This window comes from Pseudozyma hubeiensis, assembly GCF_000403515.1.
Source record: "Pseudozyma hubeiensis SY62 DNA, scaffold: PHS57, whole genome shotgun sequence".
NCBI classification, from domain to species: Eukaryota; Fungi; Basidiomycota; class Ustilaginomycetes; order Ustilaginales; family Ustilaginaceae; genus Pseudozyma; species Pseudozyma hubeiensis.
The window spans coordinates 485964-503492 of record NW_012133839.1 but is presented as its reverse complement, the minus strand read 5'-3'; the positions used below and the strand labels follow the sequence as shown (position 1 = coordinate 503492).

General features: G+C 57.4%; 1 protein-coding gene across 1 annotated transcript; it reads left to right on the top strand.

The window, feature by feature from the left end:
• Positions 1–107: 107 nt before the first annotated feature.
• PHSY_006075 (hypothetical protein) lies at positions 108–16388 on the top strand (the record flags this gene model as incomplete). Its single annotated transcript, XM_012336678.1, has 2 exons — positions 108–1700; positions 1788–16388. 2 exons carry the CDS (start codon positions 108–110, stop codon positions 16386–16388), a joined length of 16194 nt encoding a protein of 5397 aa, XP_012192068.1.
• Between the last annotated feature and the right edge of the window lie 1141 nt (positions 16389–17529).

The following is a 17529-nucleotide window of genomic DNA, read 5'->3' as shown; positions in this document are numbered from 1 at the left end:
ACCTTTTCGGAACCCGTGTCCAACCTTCTTTCACCTCACATGACACGCATCGTCTCGCTTTCATAGACCCGTATCCTAGTCGACCTGAAAGGTCGTTGCTTTGCAAGATGGGTTCGTCCTCGCTGGCAACATCAATCGACGCCGAAGGCGACGCCTCAACAACCGCACTATGTCGTTCAGCTCTGAAAGTCGATGTGTACGCAGGTTGTATCTCATTGAGGACCGAGCTATCAGAGCGAACAGAGGCTCTGCGCGTGCTGGAAGGAGCGATAGCCATCCTCGACGCAAAGAGCTCGGCATCGAACGCTCTGGATCGCATCGCGGCGTTGCTTCTCGTACCGGGTTGCACCCTTCCAGTGGCATCATGCTTCAAGCCAATATTAGTGGAACTAGCGACTCGCGCGCTCGATCAAGCACACAAAACGGATGGTACTAGCGTCGAAGCTCTAGTCAAGACTCTGCACAGCTTCGCTTTGTTGATCGGCATCTTCCCTCCCGACATTTACGAGCTCCTGACCACGTTTGTCGGCACGGCCGCCTTTGCCACCTTGCCTCAAAGCATCTCGGAAGCACCAGTCGAGGTGCGCAACCAAGTGCTGCTGGATCTTTACAGACTCGTCGCAGCCACCTCGAACGCTCTTCCTGGCCAGACTGGAAGATCCTACGCTGAATGGGCGCATCGAATCGTTCTCTCGTCGGATCCTTCCGATTCAGTTTCCACGCGTCTGCTTGCTCTCCACTTCTTCACCTCGCAGCAGGGCATCAGCGAAAATGGACGATATCAACTACAGCAAAAGTGCCTCGACACGCTTGCCATCGACACCTCTGATCCATACACCATCAATGCGGTAGCGCCGCTCGCCTTCGAACCAGCTGGCATCAACTCGTGGACTCTCGAAACGGAAGAGTTCTCGCGCATCCAACTTGCCCGATCGCGTGTGGCTCAAACGAGCGCACCGTACCTGGACGATGGAGAGGGCGAAACAGCGATGAACGGAAAGCGCATCGCGCTCTCAACCGACGATCTGTCTCCTGAAGTCTGCTGCGTCGGCGGTGTCCTGCTCGCACGCTCTCGTCAGAGCATCAACGACCATTCTGCCATACCCCTTGAAGACCGCTTCATCGAGACCACAGGCATCTCGCCGTCTCTATCGCAGCTCGCTCTTCGGCTCAGCCTCCATTACCCCATCCTCATCTCCGGTCCATCGTCCAGCGGCAAGTCGAGCTTGATACGACACCTTTCACAATTGCTCAAAGGAGTAGAATCGTCCACGAATGCGAGCCATCTCCTCACCATCCAACTCGGCGATCAATCTGGCATCGATGCCAAGCAGCTTCTCGGCTCGTTCGTCTCGAGTCCAACGCAACCAGGCAAATTTGAATGGACCGAAGGCGCCCTCACCCGTGCTCTGCGACAGGGCAAGTGGATCGTGCTCGAGGACATTGACAAGGCAGGCTCCGAAGTGCTCAGTACCATCGCTCAACTCGTCGAACAGCTCGGTCCCACAAAAGTATTGGGCACGCGCCCCACCATCGATCTCGGCACTCGTGGCAAGGTCGTAGCTGGTCATGGTTTTGCTCTCTTTGCCACACGAGCCACAGCTTCCTCGTTGCGAAACGCGTCCTTATCCACGGGTGCAAATTTCCTCGGTAGCTCGCACTGGTCAGAAGTATTCGTGGCTGCGCCCAGTCAGGCCGATGTGAGCAGTATCCTCAAGAACAAGTTTGTGCATCTCACCACTCAGCAGTCGCATTTTGTCGACCGTCTTGTCTCAACTTGGCACAAGCTTCAACGCGCTACGCAGCCATCGGCAGCTTCATCTCGGTCTTCAGCAACAGGCGCGAGCGTCAGCGCGGGCAGCATCCGCACAGCGACTCTGCGCGATCTCATCAAGTGGTGCCGCCGCGTTGAGCGCCTCTTGTCGAACGAACATGCCTTGCGCTCCGATCCGCTCAGCAATCCCGTGCAGCAAGAGGAGATCTTCATCGAGGCGTGCGACATTTTCCTCGGTTCGGTGCCCCCAGCGCAAGAGGTACTCGCCACTTCGGCTTCAGCTACTCCTTCTACAACGAAAGCATTCAACGGCAAGAGTGCTGACCGCTATGGAGCGCTGGTTGAGCTGCTCGCCCAAGAGCTTGGCTTGACCAGCGAACGTGCCTGGTGGGCGCTCAAGCAGCGCATCCCAGAGCTCTCTGTGAGGTCCGCAGATCCCTCTCTCGGCGTCAACGCGATGGTCCAGTCCATTGACGCTGGATCGAGCCTGATCCGTGTCGGTCGCTGCGAGCTGCAGCGTCGTTCCAAGGCCATCGCCAAAAGAGCCGCTCCGGTTTCGAGAAAGTTTGCAATGACAAAGCCGTCTCTGTTGCTGCTAGAGAGGCTGACTGTAGCAACAGCTCTTGGCGAGCCCGTGCTCCTTGTCGGCGAGACCGGTACGGGCAAGACCACTGTCATTCAACATCTTGCTTCGCTCCTCGGTCAACCTATGGTTGCGCTCAATCTTAGCCAGCAGACTGAGAGCGGCGACCTACTCGGAGCCTTCAAACCGCTCGATCCCAAAGTTCCGGCCACCGAGATCCACGACCAATGGAGCTCCCTCTTCGCCCGCACCTTTTCGTCCCGCCGCAATGCGCGCTTCGTCGACGCCGAGCGCAAAGCCTTCATCGCTGGTAAATGGTCCCGCCTTGCCCTTCTGTGGCGCGAATCTGCAAAGATGGCCTCGCAACGCCAGAGAGGTCCCAATACGACAGGAGCGACAGATCAAGACATCGCCAGCGTCGACGCCGACGGACGTGCCGGATCCGGTTCGAGAAAGAAGCGCAAAACGGAGCGAGGCGCTGCCGAAGGTTCTCCTTCTGATATCGACGATGCGCGAGCAGAGGCAGAACTTGATCGCGAGTGGGTCGAGCTGGATGCAAAAGCCAGGGACTTTGGTGTCCAGCACGGCGGCAAGAAGAAGAACCTCGTCTTTTCCTTTGTTGAGGGTCCCCTGGTCAAGGCGCTCAGACAAGGTGACTGGATTTTGCTCGACGAGATCAACCTGGCGGCCGCCGAGACTCTCGACAGCCTCACGGGCCTCCTCCAATCTCCGACCTCGAGCATCACCCTCACAGAGCGCGGCGATCTGGAGCCTATTCCCAGACATCCCAACTTCCGACTCTTTGCTTGCATGAATCCTGCCACCGATGTCGGCAAGAAGGATTTGCCGGCCAGCTTACGATCGCGTTTCACCGAGCTCTACGTGCCCAGTCCAGATACCGATCGTGATGCGCTCACGGCCATCGTGGAAAAGTACATCGGCGAGCACGCTCTCGGAGACAGAGGTGCCATAATGGATGTCGCCGAATGCTATGCCGAGATTCGCCGCTTGGCGCAGCAGCACGAGCTGGCCGATGGCGCCAATCAGCGACCCCACTTTTCCATCCGAACTCTATCGCGCGCATTGACGTTCGCCACTGACATTGCACCGCAGTACGGACTGCGCCGTGGTCTTTGGGAAGGTTTCATCATGGCTTTCACCCTGCTGTTGGACGAAACCAGCGCCAGGACAGTCCGCGCCATAATCGAGCGTCATACCCTGACCAAGGCAAAGAATGCCCGTGCCATCGCTACCTATGTTCCTCCAGCTCCCACGGGTGCCGAAGACGAATATTTCGTCCAAGTCGGGCCATTCTGGCTCACGACCGGACCTGCACCACTCGACGCTGCAGAGGACTACATTCTTACGCCGTCCGTGCAGAACAAGCTCGTGGGACTCTCGAGAACCGCGTTGACCCGTCGCTCTCCCGTCCTCATCCAGGGGCCTACGTCAGCGGGTAAAACGAGTGCCGTCGAGTATCTTGCGCGTCGCACTGGACACCGCTTCGTTCGCATCAACAACCACGAGCACACCGACATCCAAGAGTACATTGGCTCGTACGCCTCGGACCCCGACTCGGGCAAGCTTAGCTTTCAGGAAGGCTTGCTGGTCAAAGCTCTGCGTAGAGGTGATTGGATCGTCTTGGATGAGCTCAACTTGGCACCCACGGACGTGCTCGAGGCTCTCAATCGTCTGCTGGATGACAATCGCGAGCTCGTCATCCCCGAGACAGGCGAGGTGGTCAAGCCCCATCCACACTTTATGCTCTTTGCGACGCAGAACCCTCCAGGTCTCTACGCCGGACGTAAAGTGTTGAGTCGAGCCTTCCGCAATCGTTTCCTCGAGCTGCACTTTGATGACGTTCCGCGAGCCGAGCTCGAGACGATTCTCACCAACCGATGCAAGATAGCTCCCTCTTACTCGTCGCGCATCGTAGGCGTCTTTGAAGAGCTACAGAAGCGTCGCCAGGCTGGTCGTGTCTTTGAGACCAAGCAGGCCTTCGTCACGCTTCGTGACCTATTCCGTTGGGGCAATCGCGAAGCGGTAGGCTATCAGCAACTGGCAGAGAACGGGTACATGCTTATCGCCGAGCGAGCGCGTCGCTCAGACGATAAGGACATCGTCAAGGAGGTCATCGAGAAGGTCATGCGCGTCAAGCTCGACGTCGAGCGCATGTACTTGCTAGAGGGTCAAGACAGCGAGGCAACGCTTGCTCGTATCGGCAGAGGACTCGGCAGCGCCATCATCAAGACCCTTTCCAGCACAAACATCGTGAAAACATCAGCCTTTCAACGATTGCTGTGCCTCGTGGCCACATCCCTGCGGTACAACGAGCCAGTGCTGCTCGTCGGTGAAACTGGTGCGGGCAAGACGTCCGTGTGCGAGGTACTCGCGACTGCCTTCGGTCGCGATCTACACTGTGTCAACTGTCACCAGAACACCGACACGGCCGATCTTCTCGGTGGTCAGCGTCCGCTTCGCAATCGAGCTGCTCAGCAAAACTCCGCCAAGGCTGCATGCATCGAAGCCCTGAACGAGCTCCACATCCCACACAATCTCAGTGGTGAGAGCAAGCTCGAAGACGTTTCCTCCGTCATGGAGGCGATCTTGTCCAACGAGCCGGAGCAGCTGGCGTCACTAGACCAATCGCAAAAGGCAACAGCTAAGCAGTCGCTAAACAGTGCTCTGCGCGAGGTGTACCAGGCTACCGCGCTGTTCGAATGGCGGGACGGCCCTCTGGTACAGGCGATGCGAGCTGGCGATCACATCTTGCTCGACGAAATCTCATTGGCCGACGACAGCGTGCTCGAGCGTCTCAATAGCGTTCTGGAACCTGCTAGAACACTCGTCTTGGCCGAGCGAGCCACCTCGTCGAGCCAACTTAGCTCCGAGGCTGACATCTCGTCATCGCAGATCACGGGTGCAGATGGCTTCCAAGTGCTCGCGACCATGAACCCAGGTGGCGACTACGGCAAGAAGGAGCTCTCACCCGCGCTGCGTAATCGATTCACCGAGATCTGGGTGCCGCACGTCGATATTCGTAGCGACTTGATCCAGATTATCAACGCACAATGGAGGGACGCTAGGTTGTTGCTATGGACCGAGCCCATCATCGACTTTTCCGACTGGTTCATTCATCAGATTGGCGGCCGCGACCAGTCAGGATTGGGCTTGCGAGATCTTCTTACGTGGGCATCATTCATGAACGAGCTCGTCGTCAGCTCGTCGCTAGATCCAGCCCTCGCTTTCGCCCATGGCGCCTCTCTCACGATCATTGACGGCCTAGGGGCGCTGCCTGCCACCGCAGCCATGACCGCTGCAGGCTTGGCGCAGCTACGCAATCGCTGCCTTGCCAGGGTGGCCGAGCTCATTGCACCTCAAGAGTACGATCCCAAACTGGAAAGCCTTTTCGAAGTGGACATCTCCGAGGAGCGCTTGCGCATTGGTCCCTACACCATCCAACGCGGGAGCATCGACACAGTCGCGCGAGGTTCTGGGTCGTTCAGCTTCGGAGCAAAGACTTCTGCATCCAACGCTATGCGAGTCCTTCGAGCTTTGTCCGTACCAGGAAAGTCGGTCCTTCTCGAAGGTAGCCCAGGAGCGGGCAAGACCAGTCTGATCACTGCCCTCGCCGCTGCAGCAGCTCGCCCGCTGACTCGCATCAACCTCTCCGATCAGACCGAGCTTGTGGATCTGTTTGGGTCAGACATGCCTTTGGAAGGCGGAGGTCCTGGTGAGTTTGCTTGGCGTGACGCAGCTTTCCTTACCGCCATGCAGCAAGGCGAATGGGTGCTGCTCGACGAGATGAACCTCGCATCTCAAACGGTGCTCGAGGGCCTCAACTCGTGCCTTGACCATCGTGGAACCGTCTACGTGCCTGAGCTGGGACGCTCCTTCACCAAGCATAGGGACTTCCGCATCTTTGCCGCACAGAACCCACATCACCAGGGCGGCGGCAGGAAAGGTCTTCCCAAGTCGTTCCTCAACCGTTTCATCAAGGTGCACATCGAAGAGCTTACGCGCCAAGACATTCTCGCCATCAGCTCGCATCTGTACCCCAACTTTGATACGGAGCAGCTTCGTCGCATGATCCAGTTCAACTTTGATCTCCATCACGAAGTTGTCGTCAAGCACTCCTTCGGCAGGGTCGGAGCCCCATGGGAATTCAATCTCCGAGATCTGATGCGATGGCTTGATCTGCTGCACACCAATCTTGGTCTCAACAAACTTGGCGATCCGGTCGAGCATCTTGCTTCCCTCTACATCCAGCGCTTCCGCTCAATCTCTGATCGTCAAGCCGCACGCGAACTGTTCCGGAAAACATTTGGTACGGAGTCGGCCAACGCTCCGCGCATTCTGTCGACGTTGACGCGGACCAAAGTGCGAATCGGACATGCGGTGATGCAGCGCGAGCCAGTATTGAACGCGTTCAACCACCGTCTCGTCCTCCTCCCAAGTCAGCTACCGATGCTCGAGGCCTTGATGGACTGCGTGCACAAGGAATGGCTCTCCATCCTCGTCGGGCCCACAGGTTGCGGAAAGACGAGCGTGGTGAGGCTTCTTGCACAACTGACGGGCGCCCGCTTGGAAGAATTCCAGATGAACTCAGGCACCGATACCATGGACCTCATCGGCACGTTTGAACAGTACGACCCGCATGGACGCATAAGACATGCCTTTAGCACGCTGCTAAAGGAGATGCAGCGCGTTTTCGAAATGGTTGCTGCGTCGAGCACTGACCATCTTGCAGCCTTCCTCGCTGCTCGTGACGTATTCGAGATGGCTATTTGGAATACAAAAGCCACGCTCTCTGCAGAGAGCATGGTCAGTGCCTTTGAGGCCGTACGAGCTCTCAATGGCCGCATCGATGATGACGCTCTCAGAGCAGCGCTTGAGGACGCCTCTGCAGCAGCTATCGAATTACAGCAGACCTCGCAGGACACCGAACGAGCCACGGGAAGATTCGAATGGATCGATGGACCTCTACTTCGAGCCTTGCAGGAAGGTCATTGGCTCTTGCTCGACAACGCCAACCTCTGCTCGGCATCGGTGCTGGATCGACTCAACTCTCTCTTCGAAGTCAACGGCTCCCTGGTCATCAGCGAACGCGGTGTCGTGGACGGCAAAGTGCCCGTGGTTCGACCCCATCCGAACTTCCGCGTATTCATGTGCTTGGACCCAAGGCATGGCGAGCTATCAAGGGCCATGAGGAACCGAGGAATCGAGATCGCTCTCTTGCCGCAACAGAGCGCCGAGTCTGCCGATCTCGAGAGGCTCATGCAGCTCTGCGGTGTCGAGTCCGGCAAATCGATCAGCCTTGAAGCGTCCGCTCAGAGGATGCTGATGGATGCTTCGCTGCGCGGTCAGATGCTGCAGCGTGGCCTTGAAGAGCGAGAAGAAGGGCAACTAAGCGATCTGCCAAGCGTCCACCGACGCGAGGCGGCGATCTGGGCGGCTAGTCAGCTGACGCTTACCAACACTACTTTGGCGTCTGCTACCTTACCTTTGCTTCTCTCGAGCGTCGAAGAATCAGCCTCAGAAGCAAGCGCCTCCTTGCTGATACGTCTCAGCTCTCCCAAGGTGTTCACATTGATTCGGCAAGTGCTGATCAGACGTCTGTTAACGGTCTCGGGCATTACCTCGGCATTGTTGCAGGACGTTGTATCAAATCCCACGCCTCTTCTGACCAGCAGAGAAGCTGTCCAGCATCGTTTGGCAGATACGACTCATGTCACGCAGGAGCTAGTTGATTCCTTCTCCGTCGACCTTCGCTACGACGACAACGTGTCTCGACTGCTAGGATCGCAAAGTGTCTCAGCAGAGAGCATTGGCATTCTTCTCGCGGCGATGATACAACGTCTCGGAGCGCAGCAGATTATGGAAGCAGCCTCTACGAAGCGCATGCAGGATCTCAGCATCTTGGAACGTTCCGCACGACTCAGCAGCACCGCAATGGTCCACGACGAGGACCAAGCGACGACGACTGTGCGCAACGTCTTTCCCCTGATCGCTGCCACCAACAATATGGTGCTTGCATCTGTGCATACCGACGGCGCTGCCAGTTGGTCCGCCTCGACCCTGCGTCAAGTGGCTTCGCTTTTGCGCTCTGCCGAGTACTTGCAGAAGCTATGCGCAACCTCCGAGCTCGATTACTCGTCGATACAGATTCTGGTGCGATTCATGTCGGACCTGCTCAGGGACACCAATGACGGAGGAATCGTCAGCGACGCCCATCTGCTTCGCACGATCGACTCGCTGGGAGGATCCCTTCAACTCACGTCCGGTAAGGCGCTGTTCCCCATCTGGTCCCTCTTCGGAGCCAACGAGGGTATGCAGACCAGCTTGTACCGTCTGATCTGCGATGAGCTGACGCAGCTTCCAGCTGTTGCCGGCGGCGATCTAGTGAAGAACGCTTTGGATGTCGCAGCCACTCTCTGTGTTGCGAGTAAACAGTCAGCGGCGCCGTCGCAGCTGCGAGAGATCATGCAGCTCGGATGGCAGACGCTCAAGATGATCCGATCTGCCGGCAATAGGGCAGCCATCAAAGATCAGCAGCACGCTGCGGTCGGCTCCGCTGCGACAGCCAAAGCGGAAGCCATACTGCTCAGTCTCGCAGAGGTTTCGACCAAGACGCCCGACTGTTTGCATGCCGGGCCCGAGGCTTCCAGGATGAAGATTGTCATGAATCTCTTCACAGCTGATTCATCGCCAGCCATTCAAGCAGCTGCTGCTTCATGCAAGTCCGTTCTATGGTCACTGGACTCCGGATCCACAATTTCAAACGCGGTCCTGGCAGACTTCAGCTGGATTCGTCGTCTTTGGCTGGGAGAGGCAGGCCAGGTCTCGACAAGCGACGGACCCGCCTGCCTTTTGCGGCCCGTCGCTCTGCAGACGCTGCTTGAATCGCGATTTGGATCTCGATCTCTTGAGGAGAAATCGCTTCACGATGCTTCGGTCGGTCGCATGATCAGAAGCGTCGGTGCCGCTCTACCGGCAAGCTCGTCGTTCCGCGCCGAAAAGCTTACCGAAGTCTTGACCTGCTTCATCGGCCTCGTCTCCGAGGCACTCTACAATGCTGCCCTCAAGGATCTGTCGAAGCAAGGTCTCCCGTCGTGGAAGTCCGCGACCGGTTTGACGGAATGCAGCGCTGTCCTCAAGTCGTTGCTGGCAGCGGAACGGGCGCACCTCGCGGAGGGCACCGCCGCTGCATTGTGCGAGTGGATCATCGTCCTGGAGCAAGAAATTCAACCTGCCTTGTCAGGCCCGAGAGACACGAGAGAAGTCGCGACCATTGGACAAGCGTGGATCTCCACTTCGTTGATCATGCTTCGTCTTTACCTGCCCAACGTCGCGCTCGACCCGATTGTCGCTCGCAGAACAATGGCCAACTTTAACGAATTCTGCCAATCTCAGCTCAAAAGTGCACTCGACCTCGAGATCTACGCTGAGTCAGCCACGACCGGCGCGGCGAGCAATCGCGTCATCCGTGATCTGCAAACCCGGATCGACGATACCAGCAAGCAGCTCAAGATGCACGCTGGCGAGCATGCTCAAGCTTGGCGAAAGCCGAATCTGAAGCTCCTGTCGCAGTTTTACCGCGAGACATCGTCGTTCCTCCGGGAGGTAGTGACACCCGAGCGAGTGGCTAATCTGGTTCAGGCATTGATCAGCGGACCCTCAGAGCAGGCCGAGCAGCGGGAAGCAAGCTTGCAAGCTAGCTTGCTCTCCTTCGGCGATCGACTTCGCAAGACTTTTGCTGAGCTTCGTGATATGGTCGAGCCCATCCTGGCATCGCTGCTACAGCTCCAGCTTGGGTTGCGAATCGTTCGTCAGGAGAGCCGAATCGCGTTTGCATCCGACGACGTCAAGCAGCGCGGTGCCATCGTGGAAGCACTCGTCGCTTTCCCGTCTGCACGCAGCACGGCGTTGTTACGGCAGGCGAGCCTCTCAAATCAGCTTCAGGCACGCTCACAGATATCAGCTTCCCTCCTCATCGTCTCCGCCACCTCTGTCGCCTACGATCGTGCCTCGCTTAGCACTGCGGTGCTGGAGAGCCCCGATAGCCTTCGCAACGTCAGCCGTGGCTATGAGAGAATCTTTCAACTGTGGGCGCTCGACAGGGAAAGGGCAAAGCGCGAAGAGGAAGAGAATTCGAGTCTGTACAAGTCGCGCAAGATCGAAGACTCCATCGACATGGATGCAGAAGCAGAAGAGAAGGAGTTCCGCTCCTTGTTCCCGGAGTACGACGACGATATTCTGGATGGTCCGCGACCTTCCGTCGCCGTCAATGGTGAAGAACACTCGATGCACAAGGGAATGTTGCTGCCTCCGCCTCGATTTGCTGTTGTGTTGCATGCGCACATGGCGATCTTCGGATCTTCTTCCCGTGGAACAGCCTCTGCAATGTTCCAGCAAGAGCGCGACAGTCTCGTAACCAAGCTCATGCGCCAGCATCACGAGGATTGGTCGGAGAACATCGACAAGATTGGCGCGGCCTTTGGTCTGTCAGCGGCCATCGACGACCAGCTCGCATCGAGCCAGACCTCCAAGGACTTCAACTTTTACCTGGATCCCCGCACATCTGAGGTCGGAAAGGCGACTGTTATCGTCGAGGAGCTACGAGCGCGACTGAGTGCTCTCATACAGAACTGGCCCGAGCAGATGGTTCTGCAGCATATTCGCGATCGCTGCGACGCAGTACTGCGCCTTGGTGCCGCAAGTCCGGTGGCCAAGATGCTCAGCGCTCTCGAGCAGCTCTTGACGCACACCGAAGACTGGGAGGGTTTTGCGAGCAAGGAGACGTCAATTCAGGCAAATCGCGAACGCATCTCTGCTCAGATCATCGAGTGGAGGCGCTTGGAGCTGTCGTGCTGGGCAGAGCTGCTCAGCACGCAGGCAAGTACCTTCCAGGACGAGCTTGGAGAATGGTGGTTCCGTGTGTACGAGATCCTCATACGAGGCACCCGAGCCGCTTCAGCGGATGGGCCGGAGGCGTTCAAGGATCACGTCGAGCAGCTCATCGACGCGGTCGACCAATTCATCCGCTCGAGCCCCCTCGGACAATTCGAAGCGCGCCTTTCTCTGCTCGAGTCGTACGCGCGCTTTATCGAGCAACTCGTCCGCTTAGCTCCGCCAAAGGAGAGTCAAGGTCTCGGAGAGGTCGGAGTGGTGTTGCACAACGTGACTGCCTTCTTCCGCCAATTTGACGAGCGCATCTCTGGTACCTTGCAGAGCCAGCGTGCAGTCTTGGAAAAGGACATTCTTGGCTTCATCAAGCTGGCGAGCTGGAAGGACATTAACATCCACGCGCTCAAGCAGTCGGCTCACAAGACGCATCGTCAGCTGCACAAGACCCTGCGCAAGTTCAGGGACATCCTTCGTCAGCCGGTGGATCCCATGTTGGCTTCGCATCTCGATGCACTCACCAGGCGCGATATACCCGCCTTGTCTGTTGCCGAGCTCAGCCGTCACAGATTTTTCCAAGTCAGCGAAAAGCTTAGCGCGGCCTGGACGGAGGCGGTCTCATTCGCCGGTCACAACGAGTCGGCGCCAGAGCATATCCGCAACATCGTCAAGACTCTCGCAGTCCTTCAGAAGATGTCAGGTGATCGCCTCTGGCCGGCATTGCTGCGACCAACTTCGACCGCCACGGGTATCGCAGATCTGGCCGATGAGATCGTCGATCGTCAGCAGCAGCTCGCCAAGCTTACGCCAGCGTTTTCGAAAGAGGACAACGAGAAAGCGATCAAGAACCTGACGGCACGCAAGCGCAAAGCATGGTCGGATCTGCTCAAGGAGCTTCGTCGCGTCGGTCTCAGCTCGTTTGTCAAGACCGACATGGCCGCGATGAATCAGAGCGTGATGCACATCTATACACGACCTGCTCTGCTCCAAGTCTGTCCCGCCTCGCTCTCGGACGAGCCATTTTCGACGCTCGAGCGACTCTTCTTCCGTCTCCTCGCTGCATTGCCGAAAGTACGCGACTCGTTGCAAAGTCACAGCCCTGACTTGTCGACGGCTGAACTTCAACGCGGTGTCAACTACATTGAGCATATCACGCATCTTGTTCTGAAGGAACGAGACCGAATGCATTCCGAATTGCTGTCGCTGTCGTCGATCGAGAAGCTCGTCGAGCGAATACGCGATCTGCATGTCGCAGGTGTCGGCACTGTCATCAGGGCCTCGCAATCTGCGCCGTTCCAGGCTCTATCCGACTTCCTTGCTCGCCTGGCCGACTCGCTCACCGAGATCCAGACGCAAGCTCCCAGATTCCTCGCAACATCGGCATTCCCAGCTGGCCCAGCTGACACGTTGATTGGGCAATTGTCTCCTCTTGCGGCTCAACTCGGACAGAAAGCCGCATCCGTTGAAGTGCTTGCAAAAACGGCGATCAAAGGTGGCAAGGGTCTTTTCTTCGTCACAGAGCAAGAGCGCATCAGCCTCGAAGCTGGACGCGATCTGGTCGAAAACCTGCAGCGAGACTTGTTCATCCACTTGCAGGACTTGCCGGCCTTGGAAGCACTCCTTCATCCTGTGTGGAAGTGGATCAGTGAGTCCCTTCCGCTCTTTGACCGATGCCTCGACACTCTCGACGCACCTCTGAAAGGCTCTTTCCAGCCCGAGATCTTCGTGCAGCAAGCCAACACGGTGATCTCGGCCGTCTTGCAGGTGGCTCAAGACGTCCGTCGCGCTCACTCAGCCGTGTCATCTGACCCGACTGACCTAGATGACAGTGCGAGTCCCCTGTCGGACAAAGTTGTTACGACCGAACTGCACACTTTGCAGACCCAGCAAGCCATGTTGCGGTCCTCTTCAGTCTTCTTGGAAGTCGAGAAGCTGTTACACATGGCACAGCAGCTGGCGAGGGATACCGATGCGGAAGAGATGGTGCAGGTGCAGCTCGCTGCCGTCTATCCTTTCCTCTGCGAGTATTCGGAGCTGCTGCGAGCCCATCTGCTGGCGTCAGCGCATTACTCCAGGAGCTTGCTCAAGCTCGACCACACACTCTGTCATTTGCTGACTGCTCTGGCCAGCAAGGGATTCTGCAAACCTCCAGAGGAGCAGCAGACCGACGACGATGGCCAAGGCGAGGACGGCGAGCAACTCGAAGGCGGTACCGGACTTGGCGACGGTTCTGGCGCCAAGGACATCACCGATCAAATGGAGGACGACGAAGATATCGAAGAGCTTCAAAAGGATGGTCCGGACGATGAAGGGGATGACGGCGACAAGACGGAACGCGAGAAGAACGCAAAGGAGGCCGACCAAGACTTTGGTGGAGACCTCGAGGACATCAGCAACGACGGAGAAGACGAAGACGCCGGTAGCGATCAAGGCGACGATGGCGACGAGCAAGAGCCTGAAGAGGCCATTGGCGACGTCGATCCTCTCGACCCGAATGCTGTCGACGAGAAGGTGTGGGACGGCAACAACGACGACGAAGAAGAGAGCAAAGATGCACCAGAGGACAAGACGAACAAGGATCTTGGCTCTGACAATGCAGACGGCAAGGAGGCCGAGTCTGTTCCCAAGGCAGACGACGCTGGTAGCGCTGACGAGAAGCAGAAGCAGGAGCGCCCTGCCGAAGGATCTCGCGACGACCAACCGCAGCCGGACGAACAGCAGCAAGAGCAAGGCGATGCCGACCAACAAGACGGCTCTGACGACCAAGACGCTGCCGAGCCCGAGGAGCGCGAAGGCGAAGAGGGTGAGGGCGGCGAAGAGGAAGACGACGAAGATGCCGATGTCCAAGGTGAAGGAGGCGGTCGTCAGCTGGATCAGGAAGCTGAACAAGGACAGAACCTCGATCTGGATGATGACCTCAACATGGACGGCGGTGATGGTGAGAGCGACGGGGATCGTGATGACGACGACGATCTCGACGATGTAAGCGACATGGAAAAGATGCCGGACGAAGACCAACGAGACGACAGGGTCGACGACAAGGCGATGGACGATCTCGTAGACGACCCGACGGCCGACGACAAGAAGCAAAATGACGAGACTGCCGAAGGAGAAGCAGATGAGCCGGAACCTGAGGAGATCAAGGTGGACAAGGATGAAGGCGAAGACGCCATGGATGAGGACGGTGAGGAGGAAGGCCCGGAGCCGCAGTCGAAGCAGCAGAAACCTGCAAACGACGATCCATCCGTCAACCAACAGGATCAGGTGGATCCCTTCGACATCGACGCGGTGGATCAAGGTGCCGACGATGGAGGCCAGGACGAATCAGCCAACCAGCAGCAGTCGTCGCGATCTCAGCGAGGCAGACGTGTCGACGCACGCAACGACCAGTCGCAGGCTGACGAAGGCAACGACGCGGACGAGTCCCCGGACGCAGCACCGCGAGAGCAAGCCGAGCAGCCGCCATCGGCTGGTCAAAGTGGAGCGCACTCGCTTCAGACTGAACGCCAAGAAGCCACTGCCGACCAAGAACAGGATGGTGAAGCTGGCGCCGACCCCAATCCACTCCGTCGTATGGGCGACGCGTTGGAGCAATTCCGGCGCAGAATGCAAGAGATCCAGAATGCCCGCGAAGAGGAGGAGGAGCAGGTGTCTGGCGACAGACCTGACCACGATGGCGAAGGCTTGCCCGAAGACATCGATGTCGAGCATGTCGCTAACGATGATGCTGCCGAGCTGCAAGCTCTCGGGGCCGCACAGGAGCAAGACGAAGTTCGCAAGCTTGGCGATCTCGGCATCGAGGACGAAGACGAATCTCTGGCACCCAAACCTCGCGGACAGGATGTCAACGAGCAAGAGGGGTCAGAGCAGCACGAGCCGCAGCCCCTCCCCGATCAGCCCACCAAGGATCAGCGTGACGAAGTCAACGATGGTCAGCAGAAAGCGTTCATGCCTTCAGACCTCAAGCCGCCCTCCGCTTCGTTGACAGCTGAACAGAAGGCTCTGCTTGATCGCGACGGAGACGCCAACATGGCAGACGAAGTGCACGTCAAGAAGGAAGAGGACGAGGACGACGAAGCTATGACACCGTTACCCGATGACGTTCGAGAGGAGGTGGATGACGAGGTACAGCAGCAGCTCGAAGCATTCCGTAACGTTGCCTCATCTGAGGAGCGCCTCGCTCAAGCTGCTGAACTCTGGAGATCGTACGCGTCGCTCACCGCCGATCTGGCCTTCTCGCTGTGTGAGCAGCTTCGACTCATCCTCGCTCCCACTTTGGCAACGCGTCTCAACGGCGACTTCCGCACAGGCAAGCGACTCAACATGCGCAAGATCGTGCCCTTCATCGCTTCCGATTTTGCCAAAGACAAGATCTGGCTTCGACGCACCAAGCCTTCGTCTCGCGAGTATCAAGTGATGCTGGCGATCGACGATAGTCGCAGCATGTCCGAATCGCGCTCTGCGCACCTGGCATATCAGACACTGGCTCTCGTCACGGGTGCGTTGTCTCGGCTGGAAGTCGGCGATGTCTCGATCTGCCGCTTTGGCGAAGATGTCGATAGCCTTCACGACTTTGGCAAGGGCAGCTTCAACGATCAGAACGGAGCCCATGTCATCGATCGACTCGGCTTCCAGCAGAAAAAGACAAACGTGCTCAAGCTGGTGGAAAAGTCGCTCGAGACGCTGGCCGAGGCGCGCGCTTCGCGATCCTCTTCGTCCGCCTCTCAAGGTGGAGATCTGTGGCAGCTTGAAATCATCATCTCGGATGGCATCTGTCAGGACCACGCCAAGCTCCGCTCGTTGCTGCGCAGAGCGGCGGAGCAGCGCGTGATGCTCGTTTTTGTCGTGATTGACTCGTTGCAATCCAAGCCTGCTACAGTCAGCGGAGCATCGACCCCGGTGGCCAAACCAGCTGCGGCACAGCAGCCGAGAGGCTCAATCTTGGACATGACGAATGCTTCGTACTACACGGACGCCAACGGACGCTTGCAACTCAAGATGGAGCGCTACATGGACACATTCCCCTTCGACTACTATGTGGTGGTACGAGAAGTCGAAGCTCTGCCAGAGGTGTTATCTGCTACACTGCGTCAATGGGTCGAGAAGATCCGCGAGACCGAGTCTTGAGGCCGAAGACCTTGTCAAAGGCGAGGCTACCTTTGTAAATATAGAGTTCAATGTATGCTTTCAGACCTCTCACAGCTCGCGGAGCTCGGGCGTGACGAAGAGGGAGAGATGCTGACGACGCTGGATCGATCGGGGTCAGCAAAGATTCGAGGGGGCCGAAATTCGCCGATACTCTCAGCTTCCAACGGAAGCAGCGCACCTCAAAGCTTTGAGCCTCCGGAACAATGAGCGTCAAACGACATGCATCAACCGGGCGTGAACGTACCTGTGCGCAATTCCCACGCTTGGATCTCTGCCCGTGTGACGGTTGTCGGTAGACATCAGCTGATTGGCCATGCAACTTATCGCTTCTTTCCAAACCCAGTTGTTGTGGGAGGACGCAGAACCGAGCTTTCGTTCAAGGACTGGCTGTTGACGCATTCTACGCAAGCCATTCGGAAGGGCACGATTTAGACTCAAACTCACTGAACGGCTGGGTGGAGCTGCCAAGCAATGCACCAGGAACTCACCGTGAAGTTACGAGATGTGACCATCTGCCACTGTCATTTTCAGAATGGCGCCATTTCTTGCGATCAGTCTTATGCACGGCAATGTAGTACAGTACAGCTTTCCGACTGCTGCCACACTAAAACATCAGCCGGGACTCGGCGTGGACGTTCTGGGACGTAAATGGCACGATCATGGTGAATACCTTGTGATTTAGCCAGCATGAAAGTTCCGTGTCGACCAAAGTTTTACCGCAGGCGAAGTTAGACCAGGCTGTTCCATCGCTCGGGCTTCTGCTTTGCATGACCTTTCAATGGCTGCTACTCGATCAGAAGAAGGTACATTGTCTAGATGATGCAAAGTAGCCGGTGATTGTTTTGTGAGACCCTAAGCGAATCGCACAATGAGGACTTACGATCCCGTCGGGTTAAAAGTTTGAATCCGAACCGTAACCGGGTTCTCTCTTGCATGGCCCACCAAAGCCCAGCCCATAGCCACGGGACACATGAGGTGCCTTGTCACAATTGGACTTGTCTCGATGTCTCGACCCCGGCCGGACGCAACGTTGTGAACAGGGGCAGATCTTGAAAGCCGTGTCGAGCGGTCGGGGTTTTGGCTCGCTCGGCATGGGCACGCAAAATTTGGCACTCCGCTA